Source organism: Ixodes scapularis, unplaced genomic scaffold (genome assembly GCF_016920785.2).
Source record: "Ixodes scapularis isolate PalLabHiFi unplaced genomic scaffold, ASM1692078v2 PGA_scaffold10__122_contigs__length_95168666, whole genome shotgun sequence".
Lineage (NCBI taxonomy): Eukaryota > Metazoa > Arthropoda > Arachnida > Ixodida > Ixodidae > Ixodes > Ixodes scapularis.
Genome location: NW_024609836.1, coordinates 34,539,229 through 34,563,899, shown reverse-complemented (window position 1 = coordinate 34,563,899; position 24,671 = coordinate 34,539,229). Strand labels below are relative to the sequence as shown.

General features: G+C 45.3%; 1 protein-coding gene across 1 annotated transcript in view; it reads right to left on the bottom strand.

Annotated features, from left to right (window-relative positions):
- Positions 1-24,447, bottom strand: part of LOC8030631 (conserved oligomeric Golgi complex subunit 2) — a 39,618-nt gene extending 15,171 nt beyond the window's left edge. Inside the window, exons 1-12 of the mRNA XM_029971441.3 lie at positions 24,259-24,447; positions 21,472-21,633; positions 20,870-20,935; positions 20,697-20,777; positions 17,789-17,871; positions 16,718-16,820; positions 13,359-13,538; positions 10,081-10,196; positions 7,069-7,332; positions 4,254-4,315; positions 2,785-2,943; positions 1,150-1,301 (exon numbers count right to left, since the gene is read on the bottom strand). Coding sequence (XP_029827301.2) covers positions 1,150-1,301; positions 2,785-2,943; positions 4,254-4,315; positions 7,069-7,332; positions 10,081-10,196; positions 13,359-13,538; positions 16,718-16,820; positions 17,789-17,871; positions 20,697-20,777; positions 20,870-20,935; positions 21,472-21,633; positions 24,259-24,336 — 1,506 coding nt within the window. The 5' untranslated portion in view covers positions 24,337-24,447. The remainder of the gene's footprint in view (positions 1-1,149; positions 1,302-2,784; positions 2,944-4,253; positions 4,316-7,068; positions 7,333-10,080; positions 10,197-13,358; positions 13,539-16,717; positions 16,821-17,788; positions 17,872-20,696; positions 20,778-20,869; positions 20,936-21,471; positions 21,634-24,258) is intronic.
- Between the last annotated feature and the right edge of the window lie 224 nt (positions 24,448-24,671).

Sequence of the window (24,671 nt, the reverse complement as noted above, 5' to 3'; positions counted from 1 at the left end):
TTACGGTATATGCTGCAATTGAAATACAGATGTGCTTAATAAAGCTTGGACTTGGGTTTGGGCTAGTTGGTTGAACATTGATAGACGTGCTGCGCTGCGAAGTTCTACAGAACAAACGCGTGACTAAAATTGAAAGGAAAAGGATGAGTTTACATTGAGATGAGGAGAAACACAACGAACACGAATGGGCGCAGACACCTCATCTCAATGTAAACTCATCCTTTTCCTTTCAATTTTAGTCACGCGTTTGTTCTGTAGAACTATGCAGCGCAGCACGTCTATTAAAATACAGATGTGCAAACTTTTCAATGCAGTTTTGCTGTGCCAACCATACAATTTATATAAGTGCGACTTATATAATTTTTTTTTTCTGAAAACAGCAGTTTATGGGGAAAGTGACTTATACAAAAGTGTGACTCGTTGACCGGAAAATACTGTACTCAACCATTCCCATACTACTACCACTTAGCGTGGGAATGCTCAATCTCCCACCACTGCTTGCTATCTTATGGCCCTCGCTGTTTGGCCATTTTTTCTTGCTTTCTAGAAAGAGATTAGTCTAACATGCAATTCAATTTGTTCTAGAAGAAAAAAAGGCAATTCTTAATTAGAAACAAGGATAACAAAGCCTACACTTTAATGTTGTCCAACGCGATTTAACCCACCCTTATCCAAACTAACCCTGCCTCAGATCATCCTCGGGCAACGCCCTCTACGGCATTGTCTGACAGGGGCGTAAAAAATAAACGCCAAACTCCCACCTTTTTTTTTTTTTTTCTTTGAAAAAAAAAAAAAAAAAATTTAACATATTTACGTTGCAAGATTAATTTGGATTGGAATGCTGCTACTTTGAGACATCAACCCCGAAATAGAAGCATGTTTTGGAATTACTTTGATAGCTCTAAATGTGTCCTCGCAACGTACCATATTGCGCTAGAATCTATTTTTATTCCCAGAAAGCTTATTTTGGGACATACATATACTAGGTATACGGGCGCCTAAAAAATATTTTTCCTGGGAATTTCAAAGCATTTTTAAGTGCTAAGAGGTCCGGGTTCGTCAAGCACCAGGGGAAGCCAGGCACACCCCAGCCAAGGGATGGCACCAACAAAGTGTTTCCATGCCCCCTTCCCCCACCCCAAGACTTGCCTTGGCAGCCAGCTGCTGTGTGTCCCAGTGCAGCAGCACCAGCACCAAGTCGGAGCAGGGTGGGGCATCCCCAGAGGACCCCGCCGGGACGGCTGCCCCCTGCCTGTCCCCCTGGAGCCCAGGTGGGGGCACAGGCACCAACTCCTGGGTCCCTGTGAAGAGGACGGGTTTGCACGGCGCGTTAGCTCGTGGCATTGAACGCAGAGGCAAGTCAATATCTACAGCTAGGGCCAAACCCTAATAACAATACTTTATTAAAATAACGAATTACGAAGATAATAGTGCTGGCCCACAAAGGCAGCGTCCTGCTTGCGTGTAGCGTTGGGCAATTGGCAAAAATACACATACAAATGTGCTCGATGTAAACAAACAAAACAGAATGAATGTATGCTTGATTTAAGCAAAAAAATAATACAACAAATAGGTATAACACACACCAAAAAACTAAAACGTAAAAAAAAAAAAAAATTCTACAACCAGAAAAAAACAAAAATTGAGGCAAATATGAATTAAGCAGATGCTTGGGCATATAGCACGCAAGGCAGAAAAATAGTCAATCAAAAACTAAAATACAAAAACCGCAAAATTTGCAATAAATTCCTATCAAACAATTTTAAAGAATGTATGGTTGGCAGCATTTCTTTTGTTGTTGTTTTTTTTGAGCATTTTTTAAGGAGCTTAGGCACATTAAGGACTCTGGTAGCTTATTAAGTGTAGCTATATAGGCTATACTTCGTGTCGGTACGGCATTCAGTCGATTATCTCGTGAAAGCCGCCATTTTGGTCCTTAGAGCAGAGCAGGGAAAATTGGAGATCGTTACGATTCGAAAACACGACCTCCCGAGTTCTATGTATATGGCATCAAGAAGAGGTGATGTTGTTCCTCTCCGTCGTGGACCATTTTAATGTTTCTGGAGGACTGCAAAGCATTTCTTAGGATTTCAGAAATAGTTTTGGGTGACGGGCAACTATAATTTCAAGCACCAAGATGGCTGGAGTGTCGATACTCTGAAGCGTAGCTTATTTAGCAGCTCTATCAACAGATGAAGCCACTCAATAGTCACTGCTTAGAGCAGGGGTTCTGAAAGGTCTTGATCTCAAAGAATGCCAACCTCTCCTCACTGACAGCCACCCCCTCTGGTCTTGCTATCGAAGTTAACACCACAGTGCGGAAGACCGGGGACAGAAAAGGCACTGAAGACAGTTACAATCATCGCAACAAACGCATTTGCAGCTACGGTGGAGTTCTTGTGAGTTACAGTGTGCTCTTGCTGGCTTCTACTTACGAGTGCATCTTTACTACTGGTGTTCTAGGAGCAAGCGTCCAGGCATGTATTGCCGTTTTCGCATTTCAACCACAGGACCGCTCTCCCTAGACCTGTTTTCAGGATGCCAGAGGTAATAAACGTGGTTTCTCATCTCACGTACATCGGGAAACATCAGTTACTCGACGTATGCAACGCGTCACATAAACAGAATGGCCCCTGCGACATTCGGGGGGTCTGCAGCGACGCAAACTTTGGGAAGCGCCAGTCTACACGTTGCCAGTGAATCGTGCACCGAAGCAATCGCATAGATACGAGAAACTAGGGATTCACGCGACACGCATACTGCGCCGCCAGGTGCGGTCCTCGCCTTGGGCCTGCTGGTGCAGCCAGTGGCGGTGCCTGGCGAGGAGTTGCAGGGTGAGCTTCCAGAAGCGGTGTGCCAGGGGGGCCACAAACACCTCGGGGTGCCAGCACCGCTCCAGCTGGGCCCACAGGCACTGGTGGCAGGAGAGCCGGAACGGACCCTCTGCGAACAACGGAGGTGGCCGCACGGGTCTTGCCCGGTCATGGCACGTTACGACGGCACCCGGAACGCGTCTTCGACCGGTGTGTGCGCTTGTCGCGTCCTAAAAGGCGGTCCCTCAATTTCAGCCTGACGACATCAAAAAAGTGTCATGTCACCGGGTGGATGTGGCAGATGCATGTTCTGCTACAAGTCGCTCTACAGTTTGACGGTCGTCGGAAGCCTCGGATATCAGTAGTAGGAACGCCACTTGCCTTTGTTTTTACTTTTTACCGGGACTTCTAGCACTGACTGCAGCGACATCCGACATCACGACACTCCGGCTTCTGTAACGTCACTTGTTGCCCCTTCACTTTTGATGCACGGGCGGGACAGGACGCAAACGCGCCAGTCAAAGACGCGTTGAAGGTACCGTAATGTTACTAAAATGCGATTCTCCCCCAATTTTAACTTACCTTCGCGCTTCATGTCGAACTGATACGAAATGCGTCAAACGTTTGTGCGCCTGGGTGCAAATCGATCTGCTCGGAGCCAGATCGTGGAACTGGCCCCAGATAGATTCCGCTGGCACCAGTTTTACGATCCAGCTGCGAGCGAACCGATTTTCACGTGGGTAGGCATCCCTAACAAGTTACCCCAAAAACGAAACAAACGAAACAGGCTAAACAGGTTGAAATAGATAGACACCAACACACAGCAGGTCCTGTGTTGCTTGGCTTTATGCAAAGGATAGAGGCGAGTTTACAAGAATTTTTATCGAAGCATGCATTTTTTGAAGGAGAAAAGCATATAGTTTCTTTTTCCAAGAACCAAATCTCGCAAGGACTACCTTTGTGATGTGCATTCACTACGCACAAAGCTAGATTTTCTTTGTGAGGCAGTGAGTCTATACTCCATCTCATCTTACGTGAGACCACGGCAGACGCTACGAGCCGTCGGAGCCAATACATGTCCGCAAAAGTTTTTCATGACATTCGAAAGGAAGCGCTGAGATGCGCAGAAAGCGTAGACACGTGCTACATTCACAGGGCTGGACTAGCTAAGATGGCTCTGGGCATTCTGCTGCGGCCAGAGGTTAGGTGAAGCGGTATGTGGTACGGTACACAACTTCTCCTTAAATCGGTCGGAGGATATTTTGCAACTTAAGTTTTCCCGCCGATTCTTACTTGAACAACATTTTCAAAGCCTTTACGCGGAGGCGAAGTGACATGATTCCCTGTCACAGGGAAAGAAGCTAAATCATGGTGATGTTGCTGCTGGCAGCAGTGTACCTTGTAACCTGACAGTGGACCGAGAAGCAGAAAAAAGTGCACCTGAGCTCAGCTTCCCAGGCTCGCTGAGGGCCACTTCAAGCTGAGACGCAATCTCCTGGAACCTGCATAAGTAAAACACATCTTGCTTGGAACACGGCACCAAATGTTCAAAGGCCGTTCCTTCGGCCTTGAGACTAAGGGGGGCTCTAAGATGAACCTTCTCTTCTATGCTGACAACATTTCAATGAAAAAAAGTTCCGTGATAAAAAAAATTGTAGAGCACTTCCACTTCATGTAAAGATGGAAGACCAGGGAGCTGTTATTTTATGATAGAGGACCAGGGAGGCTGTTATTTTTATGACGTCTAGGACGATGCCTAGAGAACCATGTCTAGGATGACCTCAAGGACAACCTTAAACACGACTTCTAGGAAAACCTCTCGGACGACGCCTAGGACGACCTCTAGGATGGACGACGCCAAAGTCCTTGAGCATATGATTGAGCGGCGCGTGCTTGATTACATTTTAATGCAAAAGCATTAACTGTCTCATGGAGCGAGCTGATGTCATCAGTTTGAAGCACAGAAACAGCTCCTAGTTCCCGCCGCGATCCCAGTAGGAATGATTCGCCTTCAATTACATTGGCTGGCGCGCGTCGACGGGGCTTCCATTGCGTTCATTTTTGCCACATAGTTAACTTGCTATAAATTATACTCAGTGCCTCGGTGCTGTACGAAAGATGGGAACCCAGACACTTCGAAAGCATTTTAATCCATTCCATTTTTATATATATAAATTTTACTTCAGTTAATCTATCGCTCGATAATGCAGGGGTGGAACTCATGAAATGTACTTGGGAGCAGCCACGGGAGCAGCTGAAACAGCTGTTTTGGAGCAGGTTGGGAGCAGCTAAAACGATGTTCTGGAGCAGGCTAGGAGCAGCTCAGATCAGTTTTCATTGCACTTCAGCTTGTGTTTTAGACAAGCACGGGAGCAATTTCAGTTGTGCTTAGCAGCACAAAAGAACAACACAGATAGTGGTTAGGGACCTATGTAGGTGGGATAACAGTGTAACAGATGCGAAAACTTGAAACTTTGTGAGCCTTAATGAGAACCAAAAAGCAAGTACCATATGTTTCTGCAGATAGTGTCCTTGATATTTTCTGAGTGGCTTTCAACTGCTCAAAATGCAAACCAGCACTGCTTATGGCACAACTCACACCTGTTCGAGATGGTAATTATATGTGCGAACCACGTGACGTGCGTGAGAAACGGACTTGCAGTTGCGCGGAGGAACAGGGCAACAAATTCCGAGTTTATACTATTGTATAACTCAATATTGAAGCAGCAGACTACGATTAATGGAGTTATCGTGTTCTTAGCGATAAGCAGGAGCAAGGTTTATCAAGCAAGATCTATCGCTCGCGTGAGAGCTGCTGGCCGGCAAGGTTTCGGATCGGACTGCGTTTCAGTTCTATTAAATCACGATTTATCTTGCAGGAATGCGGTTCCAACTTCTAACGAAGAAGTACTAAAAGGAATCGTTTGCTAATGTGTTTTCAACTGGCTGACTTCCGGAACCCGGGCCGCAGAGCCTCAGGTAATCTGACGCTTAACGGCTCTACCTCTTCTCGGCCGACTTGCTTAGCCGCTTATGGTTGAAGAACAACAATCCAGTCGCAGGTGGTGTAGCACTTGGAATTGGAACCCCGAGTTTTTTCGCGCGCTTCCGACTCGGGAATTGGGATACAAAGGAAGAATAAACAGAACAAAGGATTGCAAGGCCGACCAAGCTAAACGCGCTCATTGTTGCCAATCGAGTCGATAAAAACCGAAACCAAGACAAAATGAAAAAAAAAAAATTGGGCGCACGTTCAGCAATTTGGAGCACAATGGCGCGATGTATTGGCTGTGGCGCAGTTTCCGCAAAATGGCGCAGGATGGCGCAGACAAATGCGTCTGGCGCAAAATGGCGCAAATGGCGCAGCCGTTCCACCCCTGTAATGGAACTGAAACAGACTCATTCTTTGTTTTTACTGAGTGAAATTTAATGAGAAATGCAATTGACAACGGTTTTTACCTTCTAAATGTTTTTTGATAAAATTTTAGCTTTTTGTTGGAGATACGGGTCAAAAAGTTGCTCGATTTTATAAAACAATATTTGTAGAGAAATAAATTAATTTTGGCAAAATTTTTTCTATGGATGCACTCTTAAGCATTCTGTTTTGCACCTAGCAAACAAAACAGCAGGGTATAGCACTAGTTTTCAAACAATAACTGAACAATGCTGGTCTATCCCTGATGGTAACTATCTTAGTTTGCTTCCCAATTAATGTACAGAGCTGAAACCTTTTAAAGCAGTTAGCTTTCTTAGGATCTTCAGGCCCATTTGAGGTATGTTTCTGGCTGTTTATTTTTCCCGCTAAATTTAGCGGGGAAAAGGATGTCGCATGACTGGATGCCACGTGACCTATACACAAATTCAGTTTCCTTGCTAGATTTAGTAGGAAATTATACGTCACGTGAATTCAACACCAATTCAGTTTCCCCACTAAATTTAGCGGGAAAAATAATGTCACATGACTTGATGTCACGTGACCTCAATACCGATTAAGTTCCCCGCTAAATTTAGCGGGAAAATTTACACTAGCCGGCCAAGGCTCTTTCATTATCTCTGAAGCTAATCGCTTAATTAGACAACCGCATACTCGGTTCTGCTGCATTTTTCTGCTCCCTTTATCATGGCTATCAGTTTCATTTAAACTGTCAGTTCCATTCATATTAAGCTAGGGGTTCGAAAGCCGACCCTTCCTTAACAGAATTGTGTCGTACAACACCACGAGTTCCCTTCGGGCAGAAATATCAGAGTCACAGACCTGAGCTGGAAATAGATGGCGAGATTCCACTTGGCAAGGAAGCGCCTGTAGGACTCCTGCTGGCGAAACTGGCCGACCGCCTCGATGGAGCCGCATAGGCGCTCCAGCCGGGCCAAGAAGGCCAGGGTGGCCGAGAAGCGAGACTGAAACACGCCCGGGTTGCCCGCTGCAAACACCAAGGGCAGGCGGCGCTCCAGCTGCTCGCACAGCTCGGGCCACAGGCCACGCCCCACAAAGGCGTAGCCGGGGCATTCCGCCGACATGCTGCGAGAGAATGGGAGCCATCCATTCATGTAGAGACAGTTCTGTTGATCAAAAGAACCGTCTGCCAACCGGTTGTCAACCGAGCAACGTTTTGAGGAGTTGACCTACCGTAAAATACCGAGCATCCGCCCATGCCACGATAAGTGCCTGCCCCTTAATTTTGTAACATTCGGAAAATACACATACGACGTATCTTTACATATTGTTGACCTAAGGAGTGCCCAGTTTTACATGTACGAATCGCCGTGTTGTATGAATCATGTTTGAATTTCTAGTGTCCGTTCTAAACTATTTTCTACAACTTCACGTGTCCCCAGCGGTCTACTCTTGGGGCTCTTCTGTTTCCGATATTCTTTAATGATATAGCGTCGTGTGTCAAAAAGGCTGAGCTCTTACTGTCTGCGGATGATATTAAGGTTTTTGCGCTGTTGATACTCCTCTTGATTGCAATGCTCTTCAGCACAATATGAATAACATACTGCAAAGGTCTTTGGGGAATAACTAGGGTCCTCTCTTTGAGCAGACAACTTGCTGTTGAGCACTTCACTTACTCTTTGGGAGGAGCTCCTATCGAACGCGTGACTGTAACGAAAGATCTCGATGTGCGTCTTGATAGTGCGCCATCATTCAATGCTCACGTGTCTTTTACTGTTGGCCGTGAGATAAAAGCTCCTGGTATTATAGTATCTCGTATAACTCAAAAGTTCAGACACCCTGCTTGTATGATTTGTTTATTTTGTGCTTTAGTTCGTCCATGGCCTGAATTTCCCTCAATGGTTTGGAATTCTTTAACACGTACGCAGTCCCTAAGCATCAGATCGGTGCAAAAGAATAATATGCATTGTATGTGACAGACACTTTCAGTGTCAATTTTATTATGATTATGAATTTCTTAATAGTGTTTTACTTAGGCCATTGTCAAAAAGAAGATACAAGCGTGATTTGATTTTTTTTACACAGGGTGGTAATGGTTGGATTGATGCTAACCTGTTTTTGAGTCCTGTCAGCTTCCATGTTCCTTGTTGCGTTACCAGAAATTTTACTGTCTTTTTTACATTCAATTCATGTTTAAGCTCTAACTGCTGTCCTGTATGCAAATTTCATTTAAAAAAATCTCATCCTCCCGCTTGGACATTTTTATGGATCCCTCAGCTTTCGCCGGGACTTGGAGAGTCTAGTTGAATGTTGAAACTCTGTACATAAATTTTCTGTGAAGTGTGCCCACTATTTGTAGCCTGATTAATTTGTACATTTGATGCTGTGCATGTGATGTGTTTCTTCTTTTTATCTTCTTGTGATCACAATACCCGTCTGACAATCAATCATCAATTAAGCAACATTTTAAGAAATTGACTTATATAATTATATTGAACGATTGACCTACCTGTCAATCGATTAAATGACAATCAACTCTTTGAGGAATTGAGTCACTCATAGATAATCCCATTAATCAATTGACCTATCAATCGAACAACTTTAAAAAAAATTGATTTACAACTCCGATAATTCTATCAATAATTTAACAATTAACTTTTTTAGCAATTGATTTACTCAAAGATGACTTTCTTGATTGATCTAACCCATCTGCCAATCAATCAATTAACTTTTATTTAAGCAAGATGTTTCAAGAATCAATCCATCAGCCAACCAACTTTTATTAAGAAAAAATTAGTCTCGAGGCCAGGACAAAAAGGTGACAGGAGTCGCCTCACCGGGTCTAACCGGCAAAAGTGAAGCCCAAAATAGCGCCGTAACCAATGCATTAATGCAGGGTCGATTTAGACGAAGTGTATTCGAACTGGCTACGCATCAGGTCTTGGGGGTTCACCGAGCGACGGAGCATCTACACAGCAAACAAGGAGTAGGCACACTGCCTGCTCCTTCATCCTGAAGCCAACAATCTGTACAAGGCGAACAACAACTTCTGCCTTTGTCACGACTGTCTGGTCGTGACAAGATGGCGCCCGCGAGTCCTCTCGTCCTGCTCTCATCGCGAGAGATCCAAAGATGTTTTAAGGCACTCGGTCGTCAGCAGTTGCAAGTTTGTGCCTCTAATTGCGAATTCGACTGGTCATTTTGGAGTGCGCCGGGATCGAATTTTCGGGAGCGCGCCTATTTCACTGGGCGATCGGATTTGAGACGGTCATGTTCCACTCGTCGTTTTGGGTCAGCTCCCACTTCGGATCTCCCCGATCCGGATCCGTGAAAAGTCACTCCGCCGATTTCGGCAGATTTGACCGGGAGCCAGCCTGGCCAGCCCTCGGCGCGCACATGTGACTTCCCTGCTTACCGGGCATCTCGCTTCGAGATCTGTAACTTCGGGAAGGGTAAGGTGAATGGCGGGAAGGCATCCGCTGATCCCGGAGGAGCGGTCATGTTTTACGGGGATCTGGAGGCAAAGCGACTCTGTTCAGATTGCGTGCTCCATCTCAGATCTGGTCTACTCCCGGCGCGCTCTAAAATGACCAGTGGGATTTGCGTTTAGAGTGTCGACACTCGCCGACCGTCCCTTCGGCGCAGCCATTTTGATGCCTAGTGTGGCTTCCCGAGGTACCCGGTACCGTGTCGGGGAAAACTTGGGCAAAATTACTTTCCTTTGTCGCAGACCGCTTCGACGGGGGGCACAAAACCATTTTCTGCGATTTGAGACGAACTGTCATTTTAAGCGACAAGATGTCCAAAGAGTCGTTACTTTAAGGCGTAGCTTACGTAACGACTCTAGCCCGAGGGAGACGGTGAAGGGCTCACCTGCCACCACCAGAGGTGAGGTCCAGCAGAGTCTGGCAGCGGGTGCTTGCAAACATCACCACCTGGTCGTAGATGCCCTCCAGTCCCACCTCCTGAAGCACTCGCTCCTGCACCATCTGCAACAGCAGCCACCTCGGGTTCACGCCTGGCAAGCATACCGACAGCCTAGCTCGAGTCTGCCATATTTTAAAGTCTGTGAGTCGCACCATTGTATAACCTCCCTGTATTGTCAGTGAACCACTGCAACCACAGACCTGTGCACAAACCACCAGAAAAGCAGGCCATTGGCAGATGCTCTGCCGTTCCTCCCTTGTCATAGACGTCAATACTTTAAAAAAAGCTCATTAAGTTGCACCGTTCTATAAAACATACCAATGGAAATTTGTGACAAAAAGCGCAACATATGCGCCAGAAAACGTGTTAGTTTCTTGAGCTGAAGTCTCGACTGAATTTTCAACAAACGTTGCGCGTCTGACATATATCTATCTCACTACCCTCCGTGCCAGATGCATCACAAATGGGAGTGGGCTACAAAAACTATACGGAGCAATGAACACAGAGCATGAACAAACTCTTTAACTGTTATTAGGACTCTTTACAACAATATGTAAAGGTTAATCTCAGCCTTTCTAAGACTGTCCATACCAACAATTTCAGACACTGAAGTGGGAAGGTGATTTCAATTCAACGAGGTGGTGGAAAGTAAAAAAGCTCTAGGTACACCTAAGCATTTCTTATGAGTTGTGAATGCGAAAGCATGCAAGCCGCTCGTCCGCTCCCTTTTTTGTCTGCTGCCTACTAGCGCGCGCACGTTTCGGGATCTCGGAGGACATAACGCAGCGGTCAATGGGAGCCCCGTCGACGCGCGCCAGCCAATGGAACCGAAGGCGAATTGCTCCTATTGGGATCGCAGAAACTAGGAGCCGTTTTCGCGCTTCAGACTGATGACGTCAGCTCGCTCCATGAGACAGTTAATGCTTTCGCATTAGAATTACGAAACATTTTCGTGCTACAAGACGAAATGCCGACTTTCTCTTTATGGTCGATGCGCGCTAGAAAGTGTTTGATACGTTGTTACATATTTTGTAGCAAAATCTTCGAAACAAAAGTTAGCTTACTCTTTAAAAACATTTTGTCACTTCTTTGGTACAAAAACTTTCACGCGCAAATCCAGAATTTTTTCCTTTTTTCCTTTAAGGCAGCACTTGCTGTCAATACCTTTATCCTTCTTTCTATTCGCGACTCCAACTAACTATAGGTGGCGCCACTCATTTTCCAAAATGGCGGTTATAGTGAGGGTCGGAGATGCGTGCCGCTGTTGAGCCTGTCTAGTGAGCTGGCTTCACTGAGCGACACAAATAATTTCTGGTAATACGAGGAAGCTAAAGTGTTAGGGGCGCAGGTCACCCCTTTACCCTGAAACAAAAACGGTGTTTAGCGTCATATTTATGCAAGAATGCGCGTTTTAATTCTGGAGCAAAACCGGAACTAAACTGAATTTCGGATTTAATTTTTCTATATAGGTCTTAATTTTGTATTCTTTGATAACTCAAGATGTGTCTCACATCGTAATTACTTAGTTAGAGAAGTTGTTCGCGGAAACTTTATTTTGTGACATAAATGTTCGATCCAGGCTGATATTTGTGCATTCTCGCTGCCTTTTCTCGCTCAGGTAATCGTCATGTGAAATAATGAACTGCGGGCCTTTTAATGGGTTTTTAGGTATTTAGATGATTAATTGGTTTAACATTATTCCCCGCACAAAAATAAGAGAATAATTCCAATTTTCCACAAAATGTATAATTAATAAAATAAAACCCCAAGACAGAATCCGAGTCAGACAGCTGAAGTGTGTGTGTGTTTTTAGAGTAACACGCGACGCATAGGACTTTATATTACATCCAGTGTTTGACTGTTTGTCTATCTTGATAACAATGTCAGAGTGTTTCATATGCTAAAAAGAAAACTAAGTAATATCTTTCTGAAAGACTATTATGGTTAAATGGCGTATTTATTTCATCATGGCGTTACTTGGGGGCATACACTGCCGCGATTTGTATTAATAATAATAATATTTAAATTCAGATATTTTAATACATAATTTTTCAAGCTCTAATATAATTTGTTGCTTATGATCTAATTTCAAACGTGCAAACACATTTGACAATTAAAAGTGTGCTAATTATCATCACTGGTGCCAATTGCAGTATTTTTAATTACCAAGTAATAAAATCAAAATATAGTCTAAAATCAATGAAAACATTATAGCTACTGTGAGAAATCCATATAAAATTACATTTATTGTACGTGAAGTATATTTTGCTATGAAAGTCGCGACTTTTGACAATCGGCAAAACGTCCAAAAGTGCCGCCAATATCCTTCCAGACCAAATGCCCAAAAGTAAAAAAACAAAAAAAAAACTTTTTTTTTTTTTTTTAATTTTTTTTATAACATTTATTTACTTTTATTTTTACGCTCCGTCGTTTCGCCAATTTCAGCCTTTCCAGTTCGAAGGAACGCCTACCTGCTTGCACCTCTCTTCACTGCAACACGTGTTTCGTTGGCGTTGGAAGCCGGTGAAACAGTAGTGTGTTTTAGTATTGTGTATACGAGCGAACGCAAGCGCTGTGTGTTTGCGTTAGCTATGCTTCAATCCACACTGTGTGTGCGTGGAGCTTAAAATTGCGGTATTGGATGGTGCATGGCGATGAGGCACACGCACAACGTGGGACACGCAACTCTAACACAAACGCACGCCGCTTGCGTTTGCTTCTACGCGCAATACTCAAAATCTCCAGTAAGGTACAATGCCATATCGGCTGCAGCACTACACTGGGACAGTGAAGAGTGTTGTTTGCATTCGGAAAGTACATATCACGAGCCATGATCGTGAGCAGTTCCGCTGTGGCCGCTGAGCAGGAGGATCTGAAGACACTCACTAGAGCGCTTCCCGTTCATGCCGCGGGAGGGCGAGCGTCGAGCTGAAGACGTGAATGCTCCTGTTCTTGGCTTTCAAACCGGCTTTTCATAAATACAGTCACCTGTCTGGCGTTCCTCAAAACCAGCTTCTCCCCATTTTGTCAGATGCCAAAGGCTTTGGCAAAAAATAGTTCCAACGAAAGAGAAGTAGTAAAACAACTCAACAACAGTGGTGGCCGGCGTCTCACAATCCTGAATTCTGGGTGTTTTGTGTTGCGTCACAACCGTCACCAAAACTACCTCTAACCCTCTAGTGCTCTGGTACCGCAAGTTCCGACACAGAGAAATGTTTGGTCACCTCGTCCAGTGCCGGTGCGACCACCTTCTTCCGGAAGAGCTCCTCCATGGGCCCGACGCGGTCGAGGGTGGCGCAGATGCGCAGCACCGCCCCCAGCTCCCCTCGGCTGTCCCTCCGCAGGCTGCTCAGGAACGTCTCCTCCAGGTGGCGCTGGAGCTGCCATGTCACTGCATCCACTCTCTGCGGCGAAAGGACCGTGACTTTGGGGTCTATTTTTTTTGGAATGTGGGGGTGGCTTTCCGGGGTTATTTTAGAGCAATAGCTGTTACGATAGTGATAGTATTTTATTGCACTTTGTAGTACACAGCGTCGCTCGGTGTGCGGGGGGGGGTGGGCAGCGAAAGGCATTTCATTCATGCGTGTTGAGTGCCTCTGCCACTCACCGGGCGGCGCTGTGAGTCTAGGTGAGACCATGTGAGATAATAAGCAGAGGGCACCGTGGGACAAGCGCTGTGCCGCCGTGCTTTGTTCGCTATATCGAGTGTCCCCGCCATGGGAGTTTGATACAGAAAAACAACGCTCCTATACACTCCGTGCGGGAACTATAGGGGGCGCTTTGAAAGACGCGCGCAGCGCCGCTAGCGGAGGAGCTGGCGTTTGACTGTGAGGCGCGTTCAGCAGCCTGCGGCGCCTTTTCGCATGCCAAGCTGTGGCGGCGGAAGCGCAAACGGACGAAACTTTTGCTTTTTGAGCCGATAAGTTGAGGGTGACGTTGCATGAGTGTTGGGGCAGAAGGGCATTTAGCTTTTCTCCACTTCTTATATATTGAGTTTGAGTCGTTATTAGGGGTAATTTCTCTAGTTGCGGCCGAAAAAGGAGTTGGAGCAATTTTCCGAAAAACAAGACAGCCGCCACCATAATTGCTCTGAGTGGGAAATTTATTTCGCTCGTCGCTGTAAACCTAGGACTGCTGGAACGATAATATTTGGAAGCGAGTGAGATGTTCACTAAGTTTGTGCACGAAGAGTGCCAAGTTTCTTTAAGACAGCAGATGTGAAAGTTATGTTTCTAAAGAATATAGCGGGCTGTGCAAAGTGCAGATTTGGGCACACAGGTGCTTGGACTTGACAGTAACATGACACAGCACTTATTATACAAAAAAAAATGGCATAGGGAAACCACGAGAAAATTTGGTTTGGGCGGCGTAACTCAATGGAAACCGGTTTTGACCAAGAAAATGCTGTCAAGAGAATACCACTGGTTGGGGGAGGTGGAGACTTTAGAGGTAGAAAGGGACTAGTGGACTGTACTTCCAATTGAAACAACTTTACGAAAGGTGGTTCCAAAGCCGAGAAAACAAAGTTGTCGGCCAACACACGGTTTGGCCGCCAAGGGCTTTTGCGGTCAGCTGTTGTGTAATAACCTGTTGTGCGAGGTGCTGATTTTCGGCGCACAGGTACTTTGACATGACCGTCACTTGGCACAACACTTATTATAGCAAAAAGAGTTGGCAAAGCGAAACCAGGTGGAATTTTGTTTGGGCGGCGTAACTAAATGGGAACTGGCTTTGACCGTCAAAGGCTGTCGGATAATACCACTCATCGTGGGAGGTGCACAGTTTAGAGGTAGGAAGGGACCAGTGGACGGTACTTCCAGTTCGAACCACTTTGCGATAGGTGGCTCTAAAGCCGAGAAAAAAAAATGGTTGTCTACAGAACTCGGGGTGTCAGCGTTTCCACATCCAAAAGGAGGCTGATCAAGAAAGAAAGCACACCACATAAACTTCCATACTCAAACGCCGAGTCTCCAGTGATTCCGAGTTTCATTGTTGTTTTCTTTAGATTTATATTTGTCACTTTTTTTACCGTTCGAATCTTTCTTCATGAAGTACAGATTCCGTGCCATACTTGTCCGGAAATATCATCGACACGTACGATGGGGACGAAACTTCTTTGGAGGGCATTCCTCCAACGAAATTGGCACTGCATACCCGCGAGTGTGGGATGGCATTTCAGTTCGTTCCATCGGCGCTGACAGATGTAGGCGTTACTGGTACGAAAACAAACGCAGAGCGCAAAGCGGCAGTGTAGAATATGTCAGCCGTGCCGACACAGTGGCAGACATGATCGGGAGACCAAATATCTCGCGTGTACGGCACGGCTCCATCGTTGTCGCCGTCCCACAAAACATCGGCGAGATGAAAAACTGTGAAACTTTGTCTCCACGAGATACGACGCATAACTATTGAAGCACTTAATGACGCAGCACAGGCAGCACTTCATGCTGTGAACCCAGCGCAACCGCACCACTCCGACTTTAATGCGTACCAACGTACGCGGTGTGGTTTCGGTTTCGTTTTCTCTCGGGTTCTCACTGCCTACCTTCGGCACCGGCCGCGCGGCGGCGCGCCAGTCGCGTCGCACGGAGTGTATACAATTACATGTGATTTTCAAGGGGATGTTTGAACTGTTTGATTTAAAACAATAAGTCGAAATACCCGGGTGTGACATAACCGGGCTCGACTGTATCCTAAAGCATATATATGCCAAATTTTGGCGTGATCGAACAATATTAAGCACAAAGATTGTTGGGCTAAAAACTGTAAGGTTGCCTTAAAACTTGCACAAACAAATACACTTGAATAATACTATAGAGGGTATTCACTGGACACAATATTTGAGGGTGATGTTAAGAGCAGATGCTCAGAACGAGCTCACATTAATAGGCTGCTAAGACTGGCAACTTTGATCGTGCGGAATAAACATTGCAAAAGAACTGTGGAAGCTCGATGTCAGCATGCGCTCATCAGTTGCGCACTCAACTATGGCCACCAGTGAATAACCCCCATTATGTCTAGTGACACTCTTTCGCGATACAAAAAGTATTTTTTGTTATTATTTTTAGCGAGAAATGGAAACTACCGGAGAATAACTTAAAAACACTCCGTAACTCCAAGTCATAAAAACTAGAAAAGAAACTCGAGATTAGCGGAGTTTCAAGATAAGCGAGGCACCGAATTTTCATTGTACTAATTGGGTATTGTGCAGCGATATCCAGTCAGTGCAATGAAAGTGCAGCACTGGCCAATTAACGTGGCATGGCAAGCAGATCGCACTCTGCACCCGAGCAAGTCGACCTCTCCACTCGGCATCAACATATTTGTGCTACGTCGTCAAGGCAAGCATTCCCAGTTTTCGCGGCGCTTCAATGATGTTAGAGGTGCTTGCACAAGCTTGCGTCTTTGTTTGGCACCTTCTTCGCACAAGAGCGCGTACAAAACCACCTGCAGAGAGGTCCCACAGCACTGTGGAAGCTACGCTACCTTTTGGCAATGTTTTACGAAGAAGTTAATGCCAAGTATAGGCATGGTAAAATACGGTGACGAAGGGCATTTCAACGGTGTGGGACGGTGATCCCACCTGTGTTACCGCTCCGGCCAACTTGAGGTGCTTGCACTTGCTCAGGTAGAAAAGCACCTGGTTCACCTCCATGGCCACCTGCTCCACTTGCTCATTGGTCCACCTGTGAAAAGAGAAATTCCGTCTCTTCAACGGCACCATAAAAAAAACTCTTTTCTCAATGCATTTCAACACAGCCTCAACATAACCTCTCGTGTTCATAGTGCGTGGTTTCAGTGCTTACCGTAAAAACCACAGAAGCGCCCACTTCGCTCAAGTGCCCACTACTATTAACATTTCCCAAACTTGGGAATTTTTCAAATTATACGATAACCACCTGATTTGTCGAGACAAGCACCTATGTCTAGATTAACCCAGTTCTCAGTGAAAATGGGGCAGGCACTCCCCCGGTATTTTACGGTATCTTTTCCCCACATGTTAGGTGTCTGTTTTCGGCGTCAGACGAAAAATTGGCACATTGGGGCATCTGTTGCAGCAATCGGGACACGGCCGTGAGGTTTTCCAGCCTCCAGGAAACATGCCCGTGACTCAAACACTGGGAAAACGTCCCGATATGAAAAGGAAGCGAGATAAGGGGTGTGGTTCCCGTCAACACAAAATAAGGCAGCAGATAAAGACCTCTTCTCCGTGAGGCGTTTTTTTTGTTTTTTTTTTTAATTCAAGGATGGTTTTAGGGTTTTTTCATTTTCCCAGATTATAATAAAACGGGCTCGGCGACACATTTTCGGGTTTGAGCGGTATGTTGTACCGAAAACATGGAACCCTATTTAGTGATGATGAGTAGAAACGAAATGTGAATAGCGGAGCGCGTGGCTTTTGACACGTGCTGCGCAATTTACAGGCAACTAGGAACTGACAAAACTACGGGGAGGAAAGGGGACTTCAAGCGTACGCACCTACTCTGATGTGCATACCCTCGTAGCCCCTCTTTCCACTCTGCAGATTTATCAATTCTGAGTTGCCTCTAAATTGCACAGCATGTATCAAAAGCTCCGCTGTTGGCATTTCATTTGTACCCGATAGCAGACGGTAGGATGCAACTTAATCCTCGGACTAGGTAACATCACTGACCTGTTTCCCTGCTGTGCCGAAGGCATGAGTCGCTCAATCTTCTCCACACTCTTGCAGACAGCCACAGCTTGTTGCAGAAGGGCCTGAACAAAACAAAGCCATGAGTCAAGGAGAGTTTTCTCAGGCGGCACCCGAGACAACGTCACTAACTAAGCTGCAACCCATCGACTGAGAGAAAATCGCTGCTATCAACAATTAACTACAATCAGGCCTATTTGCAATCCCTTCGGTCAAGGGGAAATGCCTGATGAATCTCATTTTCTTCGGTCGAATCATTTTGCCATTTCAATCTGCTGAAAGCTCTCCTATACCCTAGTGTTTTATGCTCAGCCTATTTTTTTTTTTTTTTTTTTTTTTTAAGTTTTAAAGCAAATTTGGTGATGCTCAACGGTCTGCTACGATAAATCCATGTATCCTGGAGCGATTCCATCAATGATGCAATAGACTTTCAAGTTGACCATGATTTTGGGAGATTCAACTACTATAAGTGAACCAGGGAACACTGCAAATACGCAGCAATTCTTGCCTCTCCACTTTTTTGTTGTTACGATGATCACATATCCTTTCTGTTTGTAATCTATTCTACCGTCCACCACCATGCTTTTTGCTGTTCAGACCGAACAAGGACTCATCCCATTGTTTCACCCAACTCACAACGAAATTCCTGTGGGCATTTCTTTGGCATTTTATGCTGTCTATTTTACGCATAGAAATTTCCTACTTTCACATTGTAAACAAGGAGTTCTGGCAGAAGTCTGGTAACATGATAGCCTTTGTTTAAAGGGAGGCTGAAGCGTTTTTTTATTTGCAGACATGCACATAAATCATCTTTATCTGACCTCCAGGATCTTGAACATCGAAATTATTTTTTAATTTGGTGTAGGGAGGATGCAGAAAATAATTTTCACAGTACCGCTGAAGGACCTCTTTCGCAGAGTGTGACGTCACAAAAGGAGTTTTCGGAATATCCGCTTTCGCCCATCTTCGGCGCCAATCAAAGCTCGGCACGCTCGCTCTTGCTAATTTTAAAAAGGGCTGAAAAAGACGTCACGACTGGTGCCAGTGTGGCGGAATATGCCTGCCAAGCTTGAGATTGCACGCGCAGCCCTCGAGCGACGCGCGCTTGGCGGCCGAAAAATCCTTTTACGATGTAACAACTGGTTGGAGGTTTTTCGCATTTTCTAGCATTTAATTACATCTTCAGGGAAAACAAACGTGATATTCAGATTGACAGGATAAAACTATGCTAGGATCAACCTCCACCTCATTTTTTTAAAAGAAGTGTTTCAGCTTCCCTTTCAGAAATCAATCTTTTGTTTTTTTAACAATGGCTGGAGACAACTATCGTAAAATCCTGTAAAGACGCCCATCCAAAATGAAGGGATAAACGGTGAAAAACATCAGGGGGGCTATCTTTGGAAATGAGACAGCAAAGCTTTATGAAAAATTAATAATTAAATAATTATCAAAAGTAATGCAAAAAATATTTGCGTTTAGCGACGTGATAAACACGAGAATTCGCTATGAATTCTCACGTTTCACGACACGATACACACGAGAATTCACTATGAATTCTCACGTTTCACGACACGATACACACGAGAATTCACTAAGAATTCCTGCGTCACGGGAAAGGACACCGCATATTGCGGATGCTGCAGATCTGCGCTTCATGGTGTAATGAACACATGGTAACCTAGTACAAAGCTGAGTGTCACGGGAACCGATATTGCACACGCAGATCGCGGACAAAAGTGTGTGAACCCGGTACAAACTCGCTTGTCACACGTACCGGTACCACAGATCCCGCGGTACGTGCGATTCCTATCGGACATCGCGTGATGTCAGAAAGAAATGGGGGGGTGGGCAATGTTTCGTAGTGTTTAGGTTATGGATATTTAGCCAGAAAAAGAGGATGGGCGATCTCTCGAGGGGATTTTATGGTAATTATTAAAGACCTTTTAACTGGCTTTCTGCAGGACACCGCACCAGAAAGAGTTGCCAAGGTTAAAGTAAAATAAAGGGAAATTTAATTTCGTTAATTCGTCAATTTATAGACAGCATAAATCAGTTCCTTCGCCACATGTGCAGTAATTTTCCAAAGATGCAACTACCGTAGAATACCGAGCATCCGCCCATTTCACATTACGCGCCCATTACCGAATTTGTAAGATCTGAGCAAATATATTTATATGTAAAATTGATGACCGGACAAGCGCCCATCCCCCATTTTTTTGCGATTATCTCCAAAGTTTGAGTGGGCGCTTGCCCGGTATTTTACGGTAGACATGCAACTAGAGGGTGGGCACGTGTTTTTGAAATTAGAAGGTCTGTGATCGTGAGTGAGGAGTTTGCTACTCTCCTACAGACAATTCTTTCTTTTCAAAATAAAGCAAACAGCAATTAAAGCTTGTTTGGCATCTAGGTATCTAGATGAAATGATGGCAGAAGAAAAAGGTGCACTGTTAGGTGTTTACACAGAGGCATTTGTTTGTCTTGCAGAAAACAGGCTTGGGGGCATGTAAACGTAAAACAATAATGTTACTATTGGTACTTATTAATAATCCCATGTGTGGAGAGTTTAGAAAACATACATGTGTGTACCACCTAAATAAGGACTCGTAGAAGAGGATGAGAGTTGGCTCGGTCAAGGAAGTGATTTCTGCTGACTTCTCTGCCGACAGAGCAACAAGATTAACCCCACTGTGCAGAGAGGACACAGTACAAGTGATTGCTGGCTTCTTCCCCTCTTCTCCTGCAAATGAGTAGCTGTCATCGGAACTACTAGTAATGGGCAGTAAAGCTTAGTGTTTGCCAATACAAAGCACAATGGAACATCCTCTTAATGCAGTAAAGGTGCCTCATCAATGCAGTCTGAGGCATATAGAGGAATGGGCTTTAAATATACCTTCTTCTCCTGAATGCCCCTCCTTGCCTCCAGCTCCGTCCGTGCTCTGTTCAGCGACGTCTCGACTTCTGCTTTCACATCCTTCACAGGTAATTCAAGATGCAGGAATGATAAGCAGATGCACTTTTCCAAGAGCCAAATGAGCAAGACAAACAGGAGGGAAAAGCACTCACAGTGACTTGGTCCCTGAGTTCTTCCAGAGGTTTGGAGATGTTCCTGATGAACTTGTCCAGGCCAACCTAGAAGTTATAAGAAAATTAGCACTCCCGCATGAATCCACAGTGCAGTCGGAGCGATAGCCGGGAAATCTTGCCGAGCCATAACGCATCCTTATGTGTCGTGCACTTCTTGCATCCTCATTACGTGGAGGAACCATCACCAATGTCTGCTCAAAGAGTGACACACTCATCTACAACTTTAAAACTCTCTAGAATAATGATATCATGGGGCTACTAGAGTAGTCACTTGATAGCATGACATCATGTGACAGCATGTCAGATGGCAGTGTTATGTCACGTGACACCGGGAGTCACATGATGCTGTGATGTCACGTGACATCATGACGTCACGTGATGCCTTGACAACACGTGACAGTTTGATGTCAGATGCTATCACTGAACAGGATGTTAGCCCACTAAATTTAGGTGACAAGGGCACAGCATGGCTATGGCTACAATGATGCGACACAAACCCCAACTTTGCTTTTAATAAAATGCATCCCGCATTAAAATGTCAGAGCGTTCCTGACTTTTATGGAAGAGCGAGCTAGACTCACCAGATTCGCCGACAAGTTCACGAAGTCTGCATAGTCCTTGTTGATGAGTTCTATCATCGACGACTTGAGGAACTTGAGGTGCACGCCAAGATCGTCACGCAGTTTCTCCAAACCGGCATGCTTACGGTGTTCGCTGACGAATGTATCCACGCAGAAGTTGCTCTGAAGAAATTTTACAATCAAATCGATGAGCAAAACAACCAGAAGTACACTCACCAATGACACAAACAATATCGCGCAAGCTTTGACGTGCCGGAATGGACGCGACTCTTCCTAGTCCCCATGCTCGATATCACCTTATGATGGACTGCAGTGGGCATTGTACCCTATTCGTCCCTAAGCTGACAGTACGGTGGAAGCTATGTGCTTGTCAAACTGGTCGTACAAATATTTCGTTGCCGCACGATCACGCATTTTCCACCGATCCCCATGCACAGAGAGAGAGGTCGCGTGGTTAAAGGGAGGTAGTCGGTTCGTCTGGCGAGCGTGTAGCTCCCACCACATTGCAAGCTTATTGGTGAATGAGGTACATGAGCCTATCGAGTGATCGTGTGCCCTGAGCATCGCTGTGCCCCTCCTGCAGGTCACTCAACACTCACGCGGCATTGGAATGGCAACAACGGCTTGTAGCGTCCGCTGCAGCACATCCAAAGGCGAAAGGCAGCATACGACTCGCAAGTTCGTCTGCTCTTTGCACACCTCGTGCCTCTGTTTACCCCAGGTTCGTGCACGCACTTTCGTTTCCCCCCAACCTCGACCAACGACCGTTTTTTATGTTTCCCTTTGATTAGCGTGCCCCTTGCTGTGCTTTGACATGCCAGAGACTCTTACTGAAACACTCACTCTCTGTATGGTGAAAGTATTGTAATGCCTACAAAAGATTCTGAGCGAGTTACTCTTTCTTATCAGGCACTAGTCTGTTGCGGGTTAAGGAAAGCAGGACAAGCTGCACCTGCAAAGCCCTCCCCTTTTTCCATTTCAGTTTTGGAACGCTGAAGAGAAGGTAAGAGAGGAGAGTCCACCTGCCTCATCTAAGGCTCTTGTGGGAGAAACTTGCCTTGCTTTTCTTAACTTGCAACAGACTATAGGGGGTAATCACTGGATGCCATATTTGAGTGCACCAATTTTAGGTGGATGCCCTGAACGAGCTCACATTGATAGGCTGCAGAGACCTGAAATGTTGATGGTCTTGAACGCAAGTTGCAAAAGAACCGTGAAAGCTCGCCATCAGCACGCGCCAAGCAGGCGTGCACTCAGCTATGGCAGCTAGTGAATACTCCGTAGGGAGTAGTCGAGAATATGCAAAGAAATGAACCATACTCGATCAAATGAAACACAATCTATGGAGCTGACGAAAGACAAAAGTTTTTGCGGAGCCGGGATTTAAATTCCAGGTCTCCCAAATTTGGTCGGGTATGCTAACCATTACAACACACCGCCTTGTGGTCCTGGCGTTTCCTATCCATCTTATTAATGCAATGAAACGAAATGTATCCAATCAAAGATATTCCAATAAAACACGCCGCAGCGTAATACGTGTTCTTTGTGCTCCAGAATTCCTCTCACTGTTTGTCTCGTCGAGTGTACATGCATTATTCCTTGTTTATGAGCTTTAGAGACAAGGTATTATCATCTGAGAGAATCAAGGGCAACGCTTTAATATAACATGGGCACTTTCAATCATTGTATGTGGTCCCCAAAGAGGAAATAATCGAAAATATGCAGAATAGATGAACTGTGCTTGATGGATTGAAACAAATCTTTGGCGGAGCCCAGGTTTGAACTCCGGGTCTCCGATTATCCAGTCGGGTATGCTAACCACTACTCAACTCTGCCTTGTCTTTCTGGTGTTTCCTGTCTTATTAATGCACCGAAACGAAATGCATGGCCACCGGTGAATACTCCCTAAAGGGCAGCGGTCTCAAACTCATTCGAGTGTAACGGCCAGTTAGCCCACCCCCGAAAGGTCAAGAGCAAACTGGGGGCCGGGGGGTGGAGCGGGGTCCCAAAAAAAAACAATATTTTGTTATTTTGAGGGGAAAAAAAAAAAAAAAAAAAAAAGCAGCAGTGGTGTGTTGCGTTGCAAAGTGGCCGACTCCCAGCGACACCCTAGTGATCTTCTAGGGAAGCCTTGTGCTTTCTGCTTTTTGTGAGCTCACCGTTTTGCCATCTTTAACTTTTTTTGAATATACGACTACATTGAACTGACCCTGATGTCAATCTTAAAAGGTTAAATTGCGCAGAAGGACACATACACAGCGCTGTGTATGTGTCCTGCTTCTTGTCCCGCTTCGTTTGCGCTGTTTTAACCTTTTAAAAATGCCACACCAACTAGCCCAAGCTTCAACCTTACCTGATGTCAAGATTGCCGGTCTTAGCAAGTTATTAATGTAAGCTTGTTCTGAGCATGCGCTCTGGACGGCGCACTCAAATATGACGTTAAGTGAATACTCCTACAGACAACAGTAATTTAGGTCAAGGAGTGACTCTGTCATTTGCTACAAAGATGTCTGTAGGTGGTGACTGTAGAGCACCAGATTTACCGGTCAAGGACAGGTTACGGTTCAACGCAACGACAGCGAGCTCCCGTCCATCCCTTAATTTGTGCATTGCTTTTCTCAACTAAAAGACAAGATTGCGAAATTGTGCCTTTAGCCAGCACTTTCCTGTGGCGCGTTAGATCATGATCGACCACCTAAAATACCTGAAATCGTGGGTTTTAGCGTCGAACCGTTTGATCGGTTACGGTGCCACACGTAGCTGGTTGAAGTGTAAACGGAAGCCTACCCGCATGAACTCATCCTTGCGGAAGCAAAGATTGGGGCCTGGGTCCTTGAGGATCTTGTCGGGGAGAGCGTCACCCATTTTTCTCCTTAAAACAAGGCGAGAAAGACTAAAATTGGCTCGACACTGGGCCGAGCACCACTGCGTTCGACATCTTCGATATGGGCGCCGCCATCTTGCCAGCTCAGAAGTGATATGGCCGAGCCGAATGGATGAACTGCATAGCACGCTATTATATAATTTTAAAAATAAAATGATATATTTCTAAATATTTAAGACTTTAATAAAAGACATTTTATTTGTAGTGTGTACGTATTGTTAAAATGTTTGAACCATACACTTCCGATTCTTGTAAGCTCTGGCAACCTGAGCATCGCCTAGCAACGAAAACGTAAACAATCGCTCAAATCGGTTTC